We start from the raw sequence: 17,408 nt of genomic DNA, 5'->3' as shown, positions 1-17,408 counted from the left end.
AGCCCCAGCCCCTGGGGCCCCGAGGCCCTTACACCCCTCCCCCCCAATACCCCCCCTAACACCCCCACCGCCTTTTAAGGGAAAAATATATTGAGCCAGGAACATATCACAATCGCAGCAGTCGATACTCATCTCTTGCTCTAAATGCCTCCAAGGAACCTGTTCTCTGCAAGACCGATGACGGAAAACTGCGAGCCACTCGGCCCCGGGGCCCAGGCCTCCGGGGCCCTCTCCTCCGTTTCAGCCAAGGCCACGCGTCGGCGCTCCAGCCGCCCGGGGTCGCCTCCTCCCCGCTCCCCTGGGAGGGAGACCCCGCCTCAGCGCCTCTCCGGCAGGTCGTCTGGCCCCGGCGCCGCACCGGCGGCTGTTCGGGGGCCCCCGACGCTGCAACCCCGGCAGCCCCTGCCCACCTCCCGGGCCCGCAGCCGCCCCCTCCCGCCGGCTCCTCGGCCGAGTGGCGCCCCTTCCCAGCACCTGCCGGGCCCGCGGTCGCCCCCTGCCCACCTCGCGGGCATCTCCGCCCCGGTCGCCCCCACCGCGGCCGGGCATCCCTTTCGCTGCTCGCCGGCGCCCCCCGCCCGGGCGGATCCCTAGCACAAAGGCCCGGGCGGGGCCCCGGGTGGGGGTGGGGTGGACGCCCCAGCCGCTCCCCCAGCCCCCCGAGGTTGTGCCGCGCGCCCCGGCCGCGGGTCCGCTCACTCACCTCCGGGCCGCCGCACGGTGCATCGGCCGAGCTGCTCCGGGTGGGGCGGGGCCGGGCGGCGAGCGCGGGCCGCGGCGCCCTTGTTCCGCACTACGCGGGCGGCGGCACCCGCGAGGGGACGTGACCGGACCGCGGGCGGCGCACACCCTCCGGCCGGCTTGGCTCCCTCCGCCCGCTCTCCCGCGCCGCCCGCTGCCCGCCCGCGGGTCCGCCCGCCCCGCGCCGCTCTGCCGCCGGCAGGGGGCGGAGCCGCGAGCGCAGCGCGTTGCCAGGCCAACCACGGGCGGGGGTGCCGCGCGCCCGCCGGTGACCACGCGCTGGGCGCCACCGCCCCGCCACGAGCGCCGGCTCTCTTCTCATTGGGCAGAAGCGGCTGACGGATGCATGTGCGGTCCAATGGCAACGGGTAGGGGTGGGGCCGCAGCTCCGCGCTCGCCGCAGTCCCGCTCGCGCTGCCCGCACCGGCGTCTCTGGGACCCGGCTGCGCTGAAGCCGCGGAGCCGACCCACCGGGACCGCTTTTCGCAGAGCCAGAGACTGAGCCCAAGCGTGGCGGATGACCCAGCCCCCCGCTCGTGTCCCTCGGTTTGAATTCGAACCCATCTCGGCGCTTTCTGAGCTCCGCGACCTTGGGCAACCAACTGACCTCTCTGAGCCTGTTTTGCAAAGTGGGGCTAGTGGCACCTGCTTCCTTGAATTGTTCGACAATCCGCCAGAACGTGTGAAAGTCTGTGCAAACCTCAAAGGTATTACACCGGTGAGGTTGGTGCAGCGATGGGAGGGGCATTAGTCATCTTTGCTGCACGCTCCCCCAGTGTGTAGGGGCTCTTCACGGTCCCTGGCAATCCTGGCCACAGAACGGTGCCTTGAAAAGGAGAAGAGGGAGAAGGGCCCAGGATCTGTACCCCAGATCAGAGAGGCGGGAGGCAGCCAGCTCAGGTAAGGGCAGGATACCCCATCGCCGCCTTGGAGAAGCTGGTAGAAGGTAGAAGGTATCCGCAAAATGCACCTGAGCCGGTCAGCCAAATCTGCTTTCAATTTCAGGGGGAGCCCACCTGTGGGCCTCAGAGCCAGGAGAGCTCCTCACTCCTGTGCTTAAAAGACTTCAGCCAGACAGCCAAGACATTAATGCCTCTGTCTTTCCCATCCTTGTAACTCTTCGTGTATTCTAGAGCATCCCTGGTAAAAATGCAGCCTTTCCCAGTTAACACCTTCCTTGCCACTTTATACGCTCATGGGCACATTATAAGGATCACTCCACGCTGGGCAGAAGTACTGGAATTGGCCACTGACAGAGGCGGATTGGGTGGTCATCCCAGTCCAGGTTTGTGGTCAGAAGGCAGGGGTTGGGGTCTGGTTCTGCAAGACTGGACACTGTGGCATTGCAACATTGTTCCATACCCTCTCTGGGAACGTTTCCTCTGCTGCGAGACGGAGACTGTTGCACTACATTCCCTGTGATGTGACGTGCCCAACTCTGAAAAAGTTAGCTAAGCTGTCAGGGACAGGACAGATGCTGATGATGGGTATCCTGAGGCGAACCTAGACCTGGCACGGCGCTCGCTGGAGGTGGCCAGTGAGAACCAAAGGGAGGTGGCCAACAATGGAGGGGCTCCTCTGGGTGCATGCCTTCAAACCCGCAGGCTGGGTCAGGCTGGGCCTCTGCCCACAGGACCACTCAAAAGGCCAATGGCTGTGATACCAGGAAGATGATGGGCACAGGCTCTGCCCTGGTGTGGATCAGAGGTGAGAGGGTGTGGGAGGGAAGCACAGACCCGGCTCTGTTGCTAGTACACCCTTGGGGGGGATTATTTCACCTGGATCAGCTTCAGTTTCCTTCTCCGTCAAGGGGGACACTAATAGACTGTCCTTGGAGGGTGACTCTGAGGGGAAATGCGCCTGGGTACATGTTTAGAGATGGGCAAGGGCAGTTTCTGTTGTAGGATCGGGGTCACAATGGAGCTGTTTGCGGGGGCAAACCTAGATGTCAGTGTAGGGTGACCCTCTACCGCAGTCCAGGGTGAGATCAGCGGCTAGCCCATGAAGCAGCCCCACGGGGCTGGCTGCTGCCTCCCTCACTTCACCCTGGTGGCCACCAATGATGTAATTCTTCATACAACAATCATTTACTGCTGACCTCCTCTGCACGGGCACAGTTCTGGGATTTAGACAGGCCTGCCCCTGCCTGGTAGACCTTCCTGTCTGTGGGGCAATAATCCACCATTACAGTTGTGTGAGGCCTCACGGAGGAGACCCACCAGGGCCCTGGGGACATGTGACAGGGGGAGAACTGGGCATTGGGAGACAGCAGGATGGAGGTGGCCTGTGACCTGGGGCAGGAGAGAAGAGTGTTCCAAGGTGGGGAACGTGTTGGGCATGAAGGAGCACTGAGGCCTGCAGGAACCCACGGAAGACGGGTGTGGCTGGAGCCAGGAAGCAGGTGTGGGTGCCAGAAAACAAGGCTGGAGTGGGGACACTAGCACCGGGCTAGTGGTCCTTCTGTGAGACTGGGGATGTCAACCTAAGAACCACTGGAGAGTTTTAGGACTCGCTTTTTAAATTTGGGAAGGAGGATAACAAGTTTTTGTTTCATATTCGTTTGTAGTTCGTGTGGTCCCGTTAATGTATATTGTCCTAATACGCAGAATCAAAGAACAAAAATGTCAACTAGCCGTCAGAAAATAAGAAAGCAGAGATTATCCATGAAGCCGAGCTCAGCGCAGGGCTGCAGGATCATTGAGCCACAGAGTGTCAGGAGAGGGCCATGTGGTGGCTGCAGCCAAGACAGAAGGACAGAGTGGGGGGCAGAGTGGGGAGGGGGGCCAAGGAGGAGGCCCACATGATAGGAGATGCTGGAGGAAGGACGGTGCTTGCCAAGCAGATGGAGGACCAGTGGGAGAGGTGTCCGGGAAACCAGCGAGTGAAGGGTCCTGGCTCCTCGGGAAGAGAGTGTCTCAAGAGGTAAGACAGGGTCAGCCACATTATGTGCTATTGAGAGGCCACTCAAGCTAAGGACAGAGATGTGTCTCCGTGAGCAAAGGCAGGCACAGGTAGGGGTGTAGGCGTGCCAGCAGTTCAGGGCATGGGGGCTGCACAAGGCTAACACTGGACGGGTGGGTCCCAATGAGGTGTGGATGCCCCCGGCTGGGGCTGGCGCTCCGTCCTCAGTCCTCACTAGCCAGGAAAACAGGACCGGGAGACAACAGCTGGGGCCCTGTGATGGAAAGAGGAAGGCCCTGGTGATTGAGCCTCGTACTTCACCAATCCAGCAGGGACGGATGGCTGAGGAGTGGCCTCTCTAGGTGGTATCCAGCCATCCTCCAGGAAATGACCAGACCTCAACCACAGGGCATTCCGTGTTAAGGGCATCATGTCCCTTCAATTCCAGAGGGATTGGTGGAGATTTCTGGCTCATCAGCCACTGAATCCATCCTGGCACACCAGCCATGCCAGACCTGGGGCCCTCCCCAAGTACCCCCATGCCTCGTGCCTTTGCCCTTCTGCCCCATGAGGCCCAGCTCCCTTGGGCTTCCCTTCCTACATGTTCAGAGTTCCTAGGACCCTGGGATTCCTCATCTACTTGAGTATGAACCTGTATTGTCATGACAGGTCCTGGCTGACTGCCATTGGTCCCCCCACTACCCAGGATGGGGGTGGTGGCTTCTTGCTAGTCTCTGGATGCTAGCCTTATCACCATCCTGTCTGGCTCTTCTCCAGCCTTGACCTGCTCTCCCAAGCCCCGCTGGCTGATTTGCAGGCTGTGGCAGGGCTGAGTGGGTTTCTCCAGTTTGTTTCCTTGGGGTCTGTGCAACCCCCCAACCCCAACTTGAGCAAGCCATTACATATCTGGGTTAGTTATAAATAGCCAGGCCTGCAACTCTCCTTTTAGCTGAAAAGCAAAGTGAACGAGCAGAGAGGCACACCCGGCACGCGTTTTATTTTTAATCTTCTCCCTCTGTCTCAGAATGAACCCGGGTCCTGGTTCTCAGCATTTCTAGGAGTAGAGGCCCAAGACAAATGCCTGAGACACAAAACCCAAGTAGCCCAGGGCCCTGGCTTTGCCCCCATCTGCTGTGTGACCTCAGGCGCTTGAATTGCCTCTCTGGGCTTTGGTTTCCTCACCTAGGGAGGGAGCAGTGGAGGTGATCACCTCCAGCAGTTTGACTTCAACTCTCATCCTCTGCCCTTCCCCCACCCCCAGCCTGTGCCCAGCAGCACCTTTGGGAGGAGGGGTTCCCTGGGAAGCCCAGACCCAGGTGCACGTGAGGCCGCACTCAAGCTCCAATCTGCTGACGCACAAGGCCTTTGCTCATCCCCAGGCCTTTGCTCAGGTGTCCCCCAGCTAGGAAGCTTCTCCCTCTACGCAAAATCTTTCCAGTCGGCAAAATCCTTGGAAAGTCCAACTGTCACCTCCCCACGGTGAGCTGGGGGAGGGGCTGTCTGGGTCAGGCTGTGGCTGAGTTGGACCCATAGCTGGGGCAGGTAGGGAGCCTGTGGGCAGGTGCCTGAGTGGGCAGTGTAGCTAGAGCAGAAGGCCAGGTGTGTGGTCAGGCCGTGCGTGGCCGGATGGGGAAGCTGAAGGGGAGAGAGGGGCTGTGTTCCTACAGGGCAGGGACTGCAGCTTTTGTCTTTGTATCCCATCCTCGCCTCTCACCCCCACCCCACAGGCCTTTGCTTGTAGCTGGGTCTCAGTATTGGTGGAATTCCTTATGATGCTAGGTCCAGACATTCTGGGCCTGTATGATAGTCCCTTCCAGAGAGCATGCTCCCATCCACTCACTCCCCATTGGCATCGCAGAACTCCCTGCCAGCAAGGCTGGTTTCCATAATGAGGAAACCAGGCTCAGAGAGGTTAGGTAACTTGTCTAGGACCACACAGCTGGATACATTTAGGAATCCAAGCTAGGCATTTTTTGAAATCTATGAGTATTAAATTTTAGAAAGTAGAGTACTCTTAAAGCAACGGACAGCTGCTTTTGCTGTGTCGCAAGGGCCCTGACAAAAAATGGGGCAGAGCTAGTGGCTCCTCCATGACATCCCAGTGAGAAGCTGGCCAGGGCATAGGAAGCCACTGGACATGCATCTGTGCCTCTCCACCTCCCTCACCCTGGGGCACCTGCCATTTGATGTCCTCAGGAAGTGCAAGAGGAAGGCTGGGGTGATATCTTCAAAGAGGAAATCCCTGGTGCTAATTGGCACTTAGAGACCTTTAGGCTAATTAACCTGTTTATTCGTCTCTCTAGAGTAAATTAGAGGGTTTAGCTGGGGAGGCAGAAGAGAGAGGTGTTGCTGGTGGCCACCTCCATGGGGGCTATATATATGGCTTCTTGGTGGGTGGCGTGGGCCACTGGGGAGGCCAGGAAGAGGGCTGGGAGGAGGGCTGGGAAGAGGGGGGCTGACCTCCCCAGCATTGCCCTGCTCACTCCCCAGTGATGGCTGCTTCCAGAGCAGTTCTGAACACAGGGGAGCTGGGCTCCTCAGGAGTGCTGCCTGGGCTGGCTCTGGGTCCCCCTCCAGACATCCCTCAGGAGGGAGGAGGGGCTGGAAGGAGGGAAGTGGAACCCATTCTTGGGGAGGCTCACCTCCTCACCTTTCCCCAGCCCCGGTGCCCCAGCCGCGCTGCCATGTGGAGCCCCCCCGCCCCGCGGGTTTTTTAGACCCCCTTGGCCAGAGTCTATGGATTTCCTGTCACCTTTGGTTGGAGGCACAGATCTTTTTTGTGTATAAGATGCTGCCCTGTTCACTTCTGCCTCAGACTTGATTCCAAGCTTTTTCCTTTCCCCAAGGGCTGGCCAGACTGGTCTGGGGTTTCTAGGTCTTAGAGATGTTGTGGGTGGGAAGGAGGAGGTTGGCTGGTCCCCCCACCTTCCTTCTGCTGCAGGGTGGGGAAGTGAGGGAAGTTCCTCCTGTGCTTGGGCCCTGCAGGGTGGCCTTGTGCTCTCCAAGGGGTGGCTGCTGCTTCTCAGGCTCCTGAGCACCTGTTGAAGGCTGATGTCCCCCCACAGGTGACCAAAGGCCGGCAGCTTTGGGGGTCCTCCAGGCTGTGTGGTTCCCACCCTAGCTTGTCATCCACAGCCTCCTGCTAGCTGCTCAGGGGTCTGGCAGCCAGGGGCATTTGCAAACCTCCCCTCCCCCACCACCTCTGCGGGACTCCCCTCGTCCCACTTGCCGCCTAGAATGGGTAGGACTGACTGGCCCACCCTCTGTGCCCTTTCCTGTCCCGCAGGAGCCCAGGGCATTGTCAAGAGCGGCCTCATCCCCTTGCTGGTGTCGAAGCTGCAGAGGGAGGAGGAGGAGGAGATCCAAGGGCTGCTCCTGGACACGCTGGCGGCCTGCCTGATGGTGGATGCCACAGAGGCACTGAGTAGCGGCATGGTGCCCTTCCTGAAGCAGAAGCTCCTCAGTGCCAATGGTGACATTCGCAGCAAAGCTGCCCGCACGCTCATTGCGGTCAGGTGAGCCTGGCCTGTGTGGACAGAGCCGGGAGGGCAGGCGCCGCCAGCCCGGAGGCTTCCGCTGAGGCTCAGAGAAGGCACCCAAGCCGCCCCCCCGCCCCGCAGCAAGCCAGCCTGCCCCAGAGCTCCAGGCAGTCCACCTCAGTGCCTGCTTTTCCCCACTCCGGCCTGCTCGTGCCCGGGGGGAGGAGGACCCTGTCCTCAGGGCAGGGGGGGCACTGTCCTATTGGCCTGAGAGCTCAGCACTCACAGTCCTGTATCCCAGGAAGCCCCCAGTCCTGGGCAAAACGAGAAGGCTGGTGCCCCCTCCCTGCGAGGAAGGAAGCACAGAAGTGTGGTGGCGCTAGCAGTCACCAAGGGCTCCGTAGGGGCCGGGCATTATCTACAAACAGCACTCCTCCCAGCAAGCTGATTACCTTTATAGGTAAGGAAACGAAGGGCAAATGTGTCCAGTCGCTGGTGCCCCAGGGTCACATGGGATCACAGTCTAAAGCGTGGCCTGGAACCTGAGGAAGCACAACGCCTAAGAGCAGGGATCGGGGAGGGAGGTGGTGCGTGATACCAGACAGAGACGTTTCCCAAGGACGGGTGGTCCCTCATCCCCCCAAGTCCATGCCTCAGATATGGCCATCTGCCTACATCCTGGCACCTCTTGCCTCCCCTACCCCTGGCTGTCCCTCCAGCTGGATTCTCTCTAGAGACCTGGGCCAGCATTTCTGCGAGTGTGGCCCCCGATCCAGACCCCGGGGAGCTTGTGAACATGGAGATTCCCAGGCCCTACCCCAGACCGAACACCATCTGGTATTTGCTCAGAGGTCCCCTTCCAGTGAAGCTTCTGAGGACCCCACCCACTCTGGAAAATGTCAGCCTCCACCAGGCCTGTCTGTGCCTTTCACCATGCCCTCCTATTTTGTGTGTCTCCCCCCAAGGGGAGTTCCTGAGGACAGGGCTTCGCTCTGCTTGCTGCTTGAGAGCAGGGCTTTGAAACAGAAGGAAATTTGGTCCCCTGGGAGACAGGCAGCACTGTCTGGAGACATTTCTGGTTGTTCTGACTTGAGGGAGAAGGGCGCTCCTGGCATCGAGCCGGGGGAAGCCGGGGATGCTGGTCAGCATCTCACAACGCATGGGACAGCCACCACCACAAAGAGTCGTCCAGCCCCATAGTGAGTCGTGCCGAGCTGGAGCAACCCTGCTCTTGCCTCAGCGTCTGGACCAGGGCCCGTCAAAGTGCTCGGTCAGCCCTGGCTGTGGGAATGAACGAACACACGGAATCCCGGCGGGCAGGGCCCAAGACTCTGCATCTTTCATCAAGTTCCCAGTGGGAGCTCGTGGGGAGTCCATCACATTCATTTTCACAGCTTCATACAGTGCCAGGATTAGAAGTGACTTACAGCGTCCTCTCCCCTGCGGGTTGCTCTGCACGGGTGTCTCCCTGGCAGCTCTCCACTGCCGCGGCTTAGCCCATCTCTGGCAGCTCTGGCTCCTTCATGGAGTCCAAATATGTGTCCCCGTGGTTCGCACCCCTGGGTCCTGCTGCTCCCCATTTTGGGGTCAGGGGATCATGTCTGGTTTCTTCTTCATGTGATACCTTAGGGCAAGTCTACATCACCCTCTGGCTCTTCTGTGGGGTTGCCTTCAGTGGTCCCAGGCTGTGCTCCCAGGTTGTCCCAGTTTGGGGGTGAGACCCAAACCTCACACCAGCGCTCCCTTGCACCCTGGTACCTCCTGGCCAGGCCTGGACCACAGGGATGGTCCCAACACAAGTCCTTCTGGTGTCCTATGAGGTGGTCCTAGGCCCCGCCCCCCTCCTCTTTGCCAAGTGAAGCCACACAGCTGTCCCCTCTCTGGCCCAGCATCCCTCTGGAGGGCAAGAAGCAGGTGTGGCAGCATGACGTCATCCCCATCCTGGTGCACCTGCTGAAGGACAAGGTGGAGGAGGTGCAGGCCAATGCCGCGGGGGTCCTCATGTATGCTGCGGTCACCACCCAAGGTGAGGCGGCCTGCTGGCTCTAGTTTACTGCAGGTGGTAGTTTACTGAGCAATGGGGGTCACTGCAGCCTCCAGCATGCTGGCTGCCCCTGCGAGTTTTCCAGAACTCTCGTTTTGTGCTCAGCATCCCAGTACTGCCCCCTCCCTGCCCTACCAAAATACTTTCCCTGGCCTGTTCAAGTCCTTTCAAGTTTGGGCCAAGGCTCCACCCTCCCTCTTCTTGCTGACCACAGTGGGTCACCTACCTGTGGCCTTCCCTGGTCGCTCCCATTAGGACCTCTGTCCCCTCCTGCCAGGCTATTCCCTGGGCCTGGAGTTCCTGCCTCCACCCGGGCCCCTTGTAAGCCTTGGTTCTAGGATGAATTACACAGTTTGCCCTCCTTGATTTGGTTATCCTAAGGCCTAAACAAACACTGGAGCCCTTGCTTCCATGGTGTTTTTTGATCAAAATGACTTTTTTTCAGTGGGTGGGGGTGGGGAGCAAATAAGAGTATGAGATTACCTCTCCTACCTGGGGAGGCCCCTCCAGTCAGGCTTCCATGCTAAGTCATCTGGTCCTGGCCACAGGAGCTACTGGGGTTGGTTTCCCCACCTGGAGGCCTGGGTGGGCCATCCCACGTGACCTTGGAAAGCTCTGTCTTTCCCCATGCCTACAATTGCCCGCCCCGGCCCCGTGCCCTGTGCTTTCTTGGTGTTCCACGGAGGACTAACTGGGTCTCTGATTCTCAGCATGCTGCAAAGCGCCCCCAGAACTGGGGCTCTCAGCCATTCCCCACTTGACACTAATGGTGGGATTTGAGACATACCGGAGGAAGAAAGGAAGGCCTTCCCAGAGCCACAGTCCCCTTTTCGACTGTGCAGTGAAGATGCCATGGCAGGGGCTCCCCTGTGTGTATATGCTTGGGCGGGGCGTCCTCAGTGCAGTGTCTTGCTTGGGCTTCCTGTGGGCTTCCTTGCTTGGAGGACCAGAGGGCTCACCATGGGCCCAGGCAACAATTGGAACTTGGGGATGTGAGGCTGCTTTTTGCAGAGCTGGCACTCCAGCCAAGGGTCCTCAACCCCCTGCCATTTGCCAGGCCCTGTGCTGGGTAGTGGGGACCTGGACACCAGGTCTCAGACTCCGGTAAACAGTTTGGTGGGAGTGGCGGAGGGTTGGTGACCTAAAGGAGAAGCATGGCATGCAGTGGGCACAGGATAGGGGCCAAGCCTCCTCTGGGATGGGTGTGGGTATTGACCCAAGGACAGTGGGAGTCAGCAGGGCTGAGGGTGGCTGCAGAGGTTCCAGCCAGAGAAGAGTGCATCGAGCAGGGCAGGAAGCTGGGGGCAGGGGGCAACTGCCTGGCCTTTTAGCAGCAGGCCAGGACAGCAGGAAGGTGGTGAAGGTTAAGGAGGGGCGTCTCCTTTACAGATTAACGTCTGTAGTGTCCCCCACTAAACTGTAAGTGCCAGGAGGGAAAGAACTCTGTGAGTTTTTATGCCTGGCACAGAGTAGGTGCTCAAGAAATACTTGCCACATAAATGAACAATTGGATTTTGATTTTGGTGTTGCCTTGAGAGAGCTGGATTGCAGGACTGGCATCAGGGTGGGTGGGGAGAAGCCAGTTGAGGGGCTGGAGGAGCAGGAATACGGAGGCCAAGGCTGGAAGCAGAGCAAGGTGCCAGGGCCTGGACGGGAGTGAGGGAAGGCGCCTCCCCTGAGGCTGGCAGGCCAGAGGCCAGGGTTGGGCTGGGCTGAGGAGGTGGAAGAGGACAGCCGCCTGAGGAATGCCTGGTGTTGGTGGCCCACAGGGAAGTATGCTGCCCTGGACGCAGAAGCCATCCACCCGCTCCTGAACCTGCTAGGCTCATCCTTGAGCAGCGCACGCTTGAACGCCACCAAGGCCCTCACCATGCTGGCTGAGGCCCCTGAGGGCCGCAAGTTTCTGCAGTCTCATGTGCCCATCTTCCGCACCCTCGAGGAGGACCCCAGTGAGGCGGTGCGGCGGGCAGCCCAGATCGCCATCAAAGTCATTGAGTGGAAACCCTGAGCCGCTTGCTGGGCCAGACCTGATAAGCCGCTTGCTGGGCCAGACCTGCTTGCCTGAATAAATGGGATGAATCTCTTTATCTTGGGTCTGAATGGCACTTTATGTTCCTGGAGTGTGATCACATCTCCCCTCTCTCCTGCAAAGGGGAAACACCCGGCCCAGAAGGACTGGGTTGTGGTGGCCAGGCAAGGAGGCATGGGCTAAGTCCAAGGCCCAGGGATGGAAGGGTCACAATCCAGCTCTCTGCTGGGGCCAAGGTGGAGAGCAGGGCTGGGCCCTCTAGGTACAAGGAGGGGCCAGAAGTCATATGGGGGGAAGGAACACAGCTGGATCCGGCACCACCCAAGCTTTAGACACGTGAGTGACCAGGCCCTTGGGTGTGGCTGGGCACTGCCCTGCTTAGCCAGTTCTGTCCCCCTCTCACAGGAGGGAAGGTCAAAGTGCTAGCCCATGTGGGCTCTTTCAGGAGGAGTATGTTATATGAGGCCCCCTAGGGATGTGTGCCCAGGACAGGGATCTTCCCGCCAGAATCAAGAAGTCACAAGAGTAAGCTCCCAGATGGCCTGAGGCCAACCACACCCTAGCCCCAGGGCAGCCCTCTGGCCAGACTTACACCTGGGCCTCCACCTGCTTCTCTTGTCCCCCAAATGCAACTAGCAAAGGAGGCTGGAGAGCTTGAAGGTGTTGGAGAAGCCAGACTGCAGAAGGTAGGAGGCTTGGGGACCCTTTAACCACCCCCAGCCTTCCCTGCCTGGTCTGGCAGGATGATGGTTCTTCAACCAGTTCTGACTTGTGTTGGAGAAGCTGCAGGAGGGGAGCTCAGCTTCAAGGGAGCTTTTTGAGGCTCCCTGCCTCAAACAAGGTTTTTCTCATTATAGCACCAACCAGCAGCCATATTTCCTATGGGACAGAACCTCCCAGGCTTATGGGATGCCCAGTCCTTCCAGAATAAACATCAGCAGAACCAGAATCCCCAAGTGAGCACTTTCTTATAGTTCTTTCAGTGACTGTGGGCTTCAGTTTACTAGAAGAAACAGAGAAGTCTGCATCCCTAATTAGAGGATTAGCCCTAGGGGACTGGCTGCTGAGCCCAGCTGGGATTTCAGGTAAATCTCATTCTCAAAACAGGCCCCCAAAGAGGAAATCTTTTCTCCTTCAGTAAAACAGGTGCGTGAAGACTTCTACTTCCTCATGTCCCCATCTCACCTCAACCCACAGCACCCTGGTTCCACCTCTACTGCCTCACCAAAGGGCTCTGGCCAAGGTCACTGGCCAAGGTTACTGACCATCTTGCTGCCAAGACCCTGTGCTCTGTGCGCTTGACCCATGCTGTGGCGCAGGTATGGATGGTCTCTTCCCATAGCAGCTGTCTTGGGCCTCCTCCCAAGGCTCTAGCTGTGCTCTCTTTGGTCTCCGTTGTAAAACCCTCTTGCTCTACATGACCAGTAGTGTTCGTATTTCTCACAGCTCTGTCTAGGCCCTCTCTCCTCCTGTTCTCCAACACAATTTCACCTGCCTGGCTATGGGCCCCCTCTACCAGGTTGCCTTCTTAGCTAGGCCTGCCCACTGCTTTGTCTCCTCCAAATCTGGGTCTGTAGCCCCAGCCTCTCTCCTGAGTTATGGACCATTCTATCCAACTTAACATCTACCCTTAAATGTCTCCAGGGAATAATTAATACCAATCCTTCACAAACTCTGCCAAAAAATAGAAGGGGATGGGACACTTTCCAACTCATTCTGAGGCTAATTTTACCCAAAATTAGCTAATACCCGAGCCAGACAAAGACATCATAAGAAAACTATGACCAATATCCTTTATGAATAGAGACAAAAAATCTCAACCAAGAATCATCAAACCAAATCCAGCCACATAAAAAAAAGCATTATACACCATGACCAACTGGAATTTATCCCAGGAATGCAATGTTGGTTTAACATCTGAAAATGAATCAATGTAACATATATATACAATAAAGGATGGAAATCACATGATCATCTTAATAGATGCAGAAAAAGCATTTGATGAAATCCAATACCCATTTCTTAAAAAAAAAAAAATCCAAAAATTCCAAACTGGGAATAGAGGGGAACATCTGCAAAAAGTCATAGCTAACATCATTCTCAATGATGCATTCCCCTGAAGATCAGGAACAAGACAAGAATGTCTGCTCTCACTACTTCTATTCAACATTGCACTGAAGGTTCTAGCCAAAGTAATTAGGCAAGAAAATGAAATAAAAGGCATCCAGATTGGAAAGAAAAAAGTAAACTCTGTTTGCAGACAATGTGACCTTACATTGGAAAATCCCAAGGTATATACTTAAAAACTACTAGAACTAGTCAACAAGTTTAGCAAAGTTGACAAAGAAAACTCCATTTATAATAGCATTGAAAAGAATAAAATACCTAGGAATAAATTTAACAAAAGAAGTGCAAAATTTGAGCACTGAAAACCAAACATTGTTGAAAGAAAGAAGATCTAAATAAATGGAAAGACATACCATGTTCATGGATCAGAAGATGTACAATTGTCAAGATGGCAGTAAGTATATTTATGCAACTCAAACTCGACATGTCCCAAGTGGTGCTCAACTTTTCTCCCACATCTGCTCCTTTTCCAGTGTGCCCTATCTTTAGAATTGGTGCACCCTTTGCCCACAGGCTTAACCTAGAGAGTCACCCTGACCTCTCCCTCCACAAGTCTAATCAGTCAAGTTTTGTTACTTCTAATTTCTGGCTTCTCTTGAGGTCATTCCCTTCTCTTTTCCTCTCTGCCACTAACTTGTGTGGATTGCTCTAAACAGTCTCTCGGTGGGTGTTCCTGCCTCCCTTTCATCATTCCAGCAGCAGCCAGCAAATCTGATCCTGTCACTTCCCCGCTGAAGCTCCCAGGGACTTAGGATCCCAAAGTATATAAGGCAAGTCAGGCTCCTGCCCACCTTGCCCTCCCCATGTCCCACTGTTCTCCTATGCATAAGCCATGTCTTGGCATCCTCAAACATGCTTTGCACTCTTGCCTCATGTCTTTCTGCATGTTATCCCTTCTGTTGTCCAGTTAACTGACCTCCTTCTTTGGTCATAGGAAGCCTTCGCTGACTCAGACTAGGTGGGCCTCCTTGCTGTATACACAACATGTGGTGGACCAGTGTGTGGCCTTGGTGTCAGGCAGGGCTATTCCAGGCCCTATGCCCATTCCCAATGTATTCAGTTTCCTTGCTGAGTCTGTCTCCTTCCCTGTAAAATGTGGTTAATTCTAGTACTTCCATAAAGGGTGGTTCTGTGGCTTGAATATGATCATGCACTTACCCAGGCAGCAAAACAGCAGGCTGCACTACATGCTGTCCATCATGGCTAGTGTTTCACTGTCTGCAGCCTATGCTGTCTTAGCAGCTATTTCCTTGCAGTGGCTGGCACATAGTAGGACTCAAAAATGACAGCTGAAGGAATAAACTAGGGAGGAGAGACTGCATGTGAGTGTGCCTTCAGTGTGTGATTTTTGTGATGCTGGATGGGCCTCTGCCAAATCACTTCAAGGCACCTGGAACTTTTTCTAAAGACACAAATAATTTATTTTTGAAAAGAAGGAAGAGGAAGGAGCAGGTTAGGGAGTCCTTGCAGAAACACAGCCCAGGAGTGACCTATACTTGACAGCTAAGGGAGTCTATCTCTTGGTCCCAATGCCCAATAGCATGCCAATTGCAGGTAGACTGGGAGGGACTGGGAAGAGCTCAGCAAGGAGGAAGGTTCCTCTCCACCTGCCCTTCGAGGGTATAGTGTGACTGTAGCCGGACAGTGCTGAATTGTTGGGAGGACTGTTCCACTGAGCAGAGACTGCCTCAGCTCTACCACTGGTCCAGGCAGGAGCCAAAGTCCCACCCATGGGCAGGCTTGCCTCCAGCTGGCCTGTGAGGTCTTTGGCAGTGGGCACAGCACCTGTGGGTTGGAACCCCATGTGGGGATAGGGCTTACACTACATGGGATCTTTGCCAGCAGGGCATACCTTTAAAAAGGAGGAGAGAACAAAGCAAATGGAGGTTGGGTATAGGAAGGAAATGGTTACAGTGAAGTAAACACAAGCAAAAATCCCAAATATATCTAGAAATAAAAAGCCAAAATTAAATTTAAAGTGAAAGTCAGTGTTTATGCAGTAGAGCCATTTGGAGAAAATGACTCATTTTGTAAAGGAACAGATGTTCTCATTTGCATAGTCTCTGGAGTCGCAAATGGACTTCACCCTGTCCCCTCAGCACGCATGCCCTGCAGCTGGTGGCACTTGATTTGTGACACTGAGGGAGTGTTTACATTAGTGTAATCCTTGGTCCCATATTCATGGGTCTCTTGGTAGGAAAGACTTTCTCCCCTGGATGATGAGGGAGTCTGAAAGAGGTTGTGGTTTGCCTGCTCTTCCCAGACGCCCCTGGGCCCCAGCTGCCTTAGTAGTAGATGTACAACAGGACTATGGTCGATATCAAGAGGAACCCGCTGGCACTGGCAATTTCTCTCCAGAAGGGTATCTCTGACATGTCAGCATACTTTGTCCCTTCCCACATGTCACTGCGCTCTGTCCCTTTGACATGTCACTGCGCTCTGTCCCTTTAGATGTGTCATGGCACTCTGTCTCTTCCAACATGCGCTCTATCCTTTCAGATATGGCAGCACACCCCATACTCTCCTTGGCTACCTCTTCTGGGGCCAGTTTGGGGCCCGGCTGTGGCTCCAGTCCACAGAACATGCCCCAGGCCTTCCAGAGCCAGCTTTGGGGCTCCTCGAATACATCTGGAACAGAGGGAACAGGGAAACATCGGAAGACACAAGAAGGAGGACTTTCTATGGTGTCGCATCTCAGTGGTCAGTCCCACAGAAAGACCAAAAGACTCTCCAATATGAAGATCAGTCCTCAGCCCCTGCTGTGGAACACCTACCACCATCCTCAGAGACATGGGAGAGTGGGATAAGGGGCTCAGGGAATGCAGTGGGGGGCAGGTAGGAACTACCTGGGTCATGCTTGCCTTCCACTGGCAGAGCCTTGAACCGGGCCCTGATCCTGGAGTGACCACCCTTCTCTGTCTTAGGCCCGTGGCCGGACACAGCCAGATGGGTCTAGAGAAAGTGACTGCTCCTCTGAATCTGCCTCCCCAGTTACTACTCTCCAGAGAATGCCCCTGATCTCTGGAATCAGACACTTCTCTCCTTGGGAAGCTCTCAGGGAATGTCTTCCTCAAGCAGGTATCAGTCTCACAGCCTGGCCCAAAATAAGGCACTCTGGGCACAGGTATGGGAAATCACTGATGTTTTCCAGGAGGCAAAGAAGGGCAGTCTAGGAATTATAGAAAAGTTTCCATTCAGATTAGCGAAAATGCCTTCTGGGGCTTAAACATTGCTCTGAGTCTGTCTGTACAGCTCCTGCAGGCCGCTCCTTGGGCCTGCTCAGGCGCAGGTCAGCACCACGGCTAGCTCCAGCACGTCAAAGTAGTCCTGTGGCCGCCTGTAAACAGTTCCCTCCTTGATGGCCAGGCGAGCACATATCTGTCCGACAGCGGGCACCAAGCAGTGTTTGCTGTGACCTGTTCTCTGTCTCATTCTATTGGGCAGCCTCCGTGCCAGCTGTGTCCCGAGACTGAGGCAGCACCAGGGATGATGGAACCCATCAACTGGGGACAGAGGAGCCTCTGTTAACAAGGGGAGGGTGGCTGCAGCCAGAGGACCCCAAAGCCAGGGACACAGATCTCTGCTGCCAGTGCTGAGAAGTCCTGACTGTCACACTCTGAACACCCATGTTATACTGTCATGCAGCTGCCAAACCCAAAGAGGCTGCTGTATGTAAAAGGCAACTGAGCATTTGATGACAGCCCACAGGCTGTATGATGGGGAGTGGGATGGCCTTTGGCCAAGAGCACACGTTTTGCAGTCAGACTTCCCTGTATTCAAGTCCCAGCTCCACCACCGCCTGGTTATCTGTGGAGGCTAGGGCAAGTTAGTTAACTGTTCAGTGCCTCAGTTTCCCCATCTCTAAATGGGGATAATAATTGTACCTATCACAACGGGGCAGTAAATATTAGCCACTGTCATTATCATCATCATCATCATCCCCCCACGACTGTGGAGGGAGAAAAGGAACTGGGAGGTGCACCAAGAACAAGCACCTGGCACACTGTGGGCCCCCCAATGGGTTTGTTTCCCCCACTCAGAGAAGAGAAATTTCAGGGAGCCCTGCATCTGCCAGGTGTGTGGGGCA

The 17,408-nt window shown here is 56.0% G+C and overlaps 2 protein-coding genes across 3 annotated transcripts in view; one reads left to right on the top strand and one right to left on the bottom strand.

The window, feature by feature from the left end:
* Positions 1-856, bottom strand: part of GNAZ (G protein subunit alpha z) — a 50,792-nt gene extending 49,936 nt beyond the window's left edge. For both annotated transcript variants that reach the window (XM_040619481.1, XM_040619482.1), the window contains exon 1: positions 704-856. The gene's annotated coding sequence lies outside the window, so the exon portion shown is untranslated. The remainder of the gene's footprint in view (positions 1-703) is intronic.
* The window catches only part of RSPH14 (radial spoke head 14 homolog), a 73,979-nt gene extending 62,782 nt beyond the window's left edge, over positions 1-11,197 (top strand). Inside the window, exons 4-6 of the mRNA XM_008697518.2 lie at positions 6,929-7,157; positions 9,011-9,147; positions 10,935-11,197. Coding sequence (XP_008695740.2) covers positions 6,929-7,157; positions 9,011-9,147; positions 10,935-11,173 — 605 coding nt within the window. The 3' untranslated portion in view covers positions 11,174-11,197. The remainder of the gene's footprint in view (positions 1-6,928; positions 7,158-9,010; positions 9,148-10,934) is intronic.
* The last annotated feature ends 6,211 nt before the right edge of the window (positions 11,198-17,408 follow it).

This window comes from Ursus maritimus, unplaced genomic scaffold (genome assembly GCF_017311325.1).
Source record: "Ursus maritimus isolate PB19 unplaced genomic scaffold, ASM1731132v1 scaffold_33, whole genome shotgun sequence".
Lineage (NCBI taxonomy): Eukaryota > Metazoa > Chordata > Mammalia > Carnivora > Ursidae > Ursus > Ursus maritimus.
The sequence above is the reverse complement of the archived record's forward strand: the minus strand, read 5'-3'. Positions and strand labels throughout refer to the sequence as shown.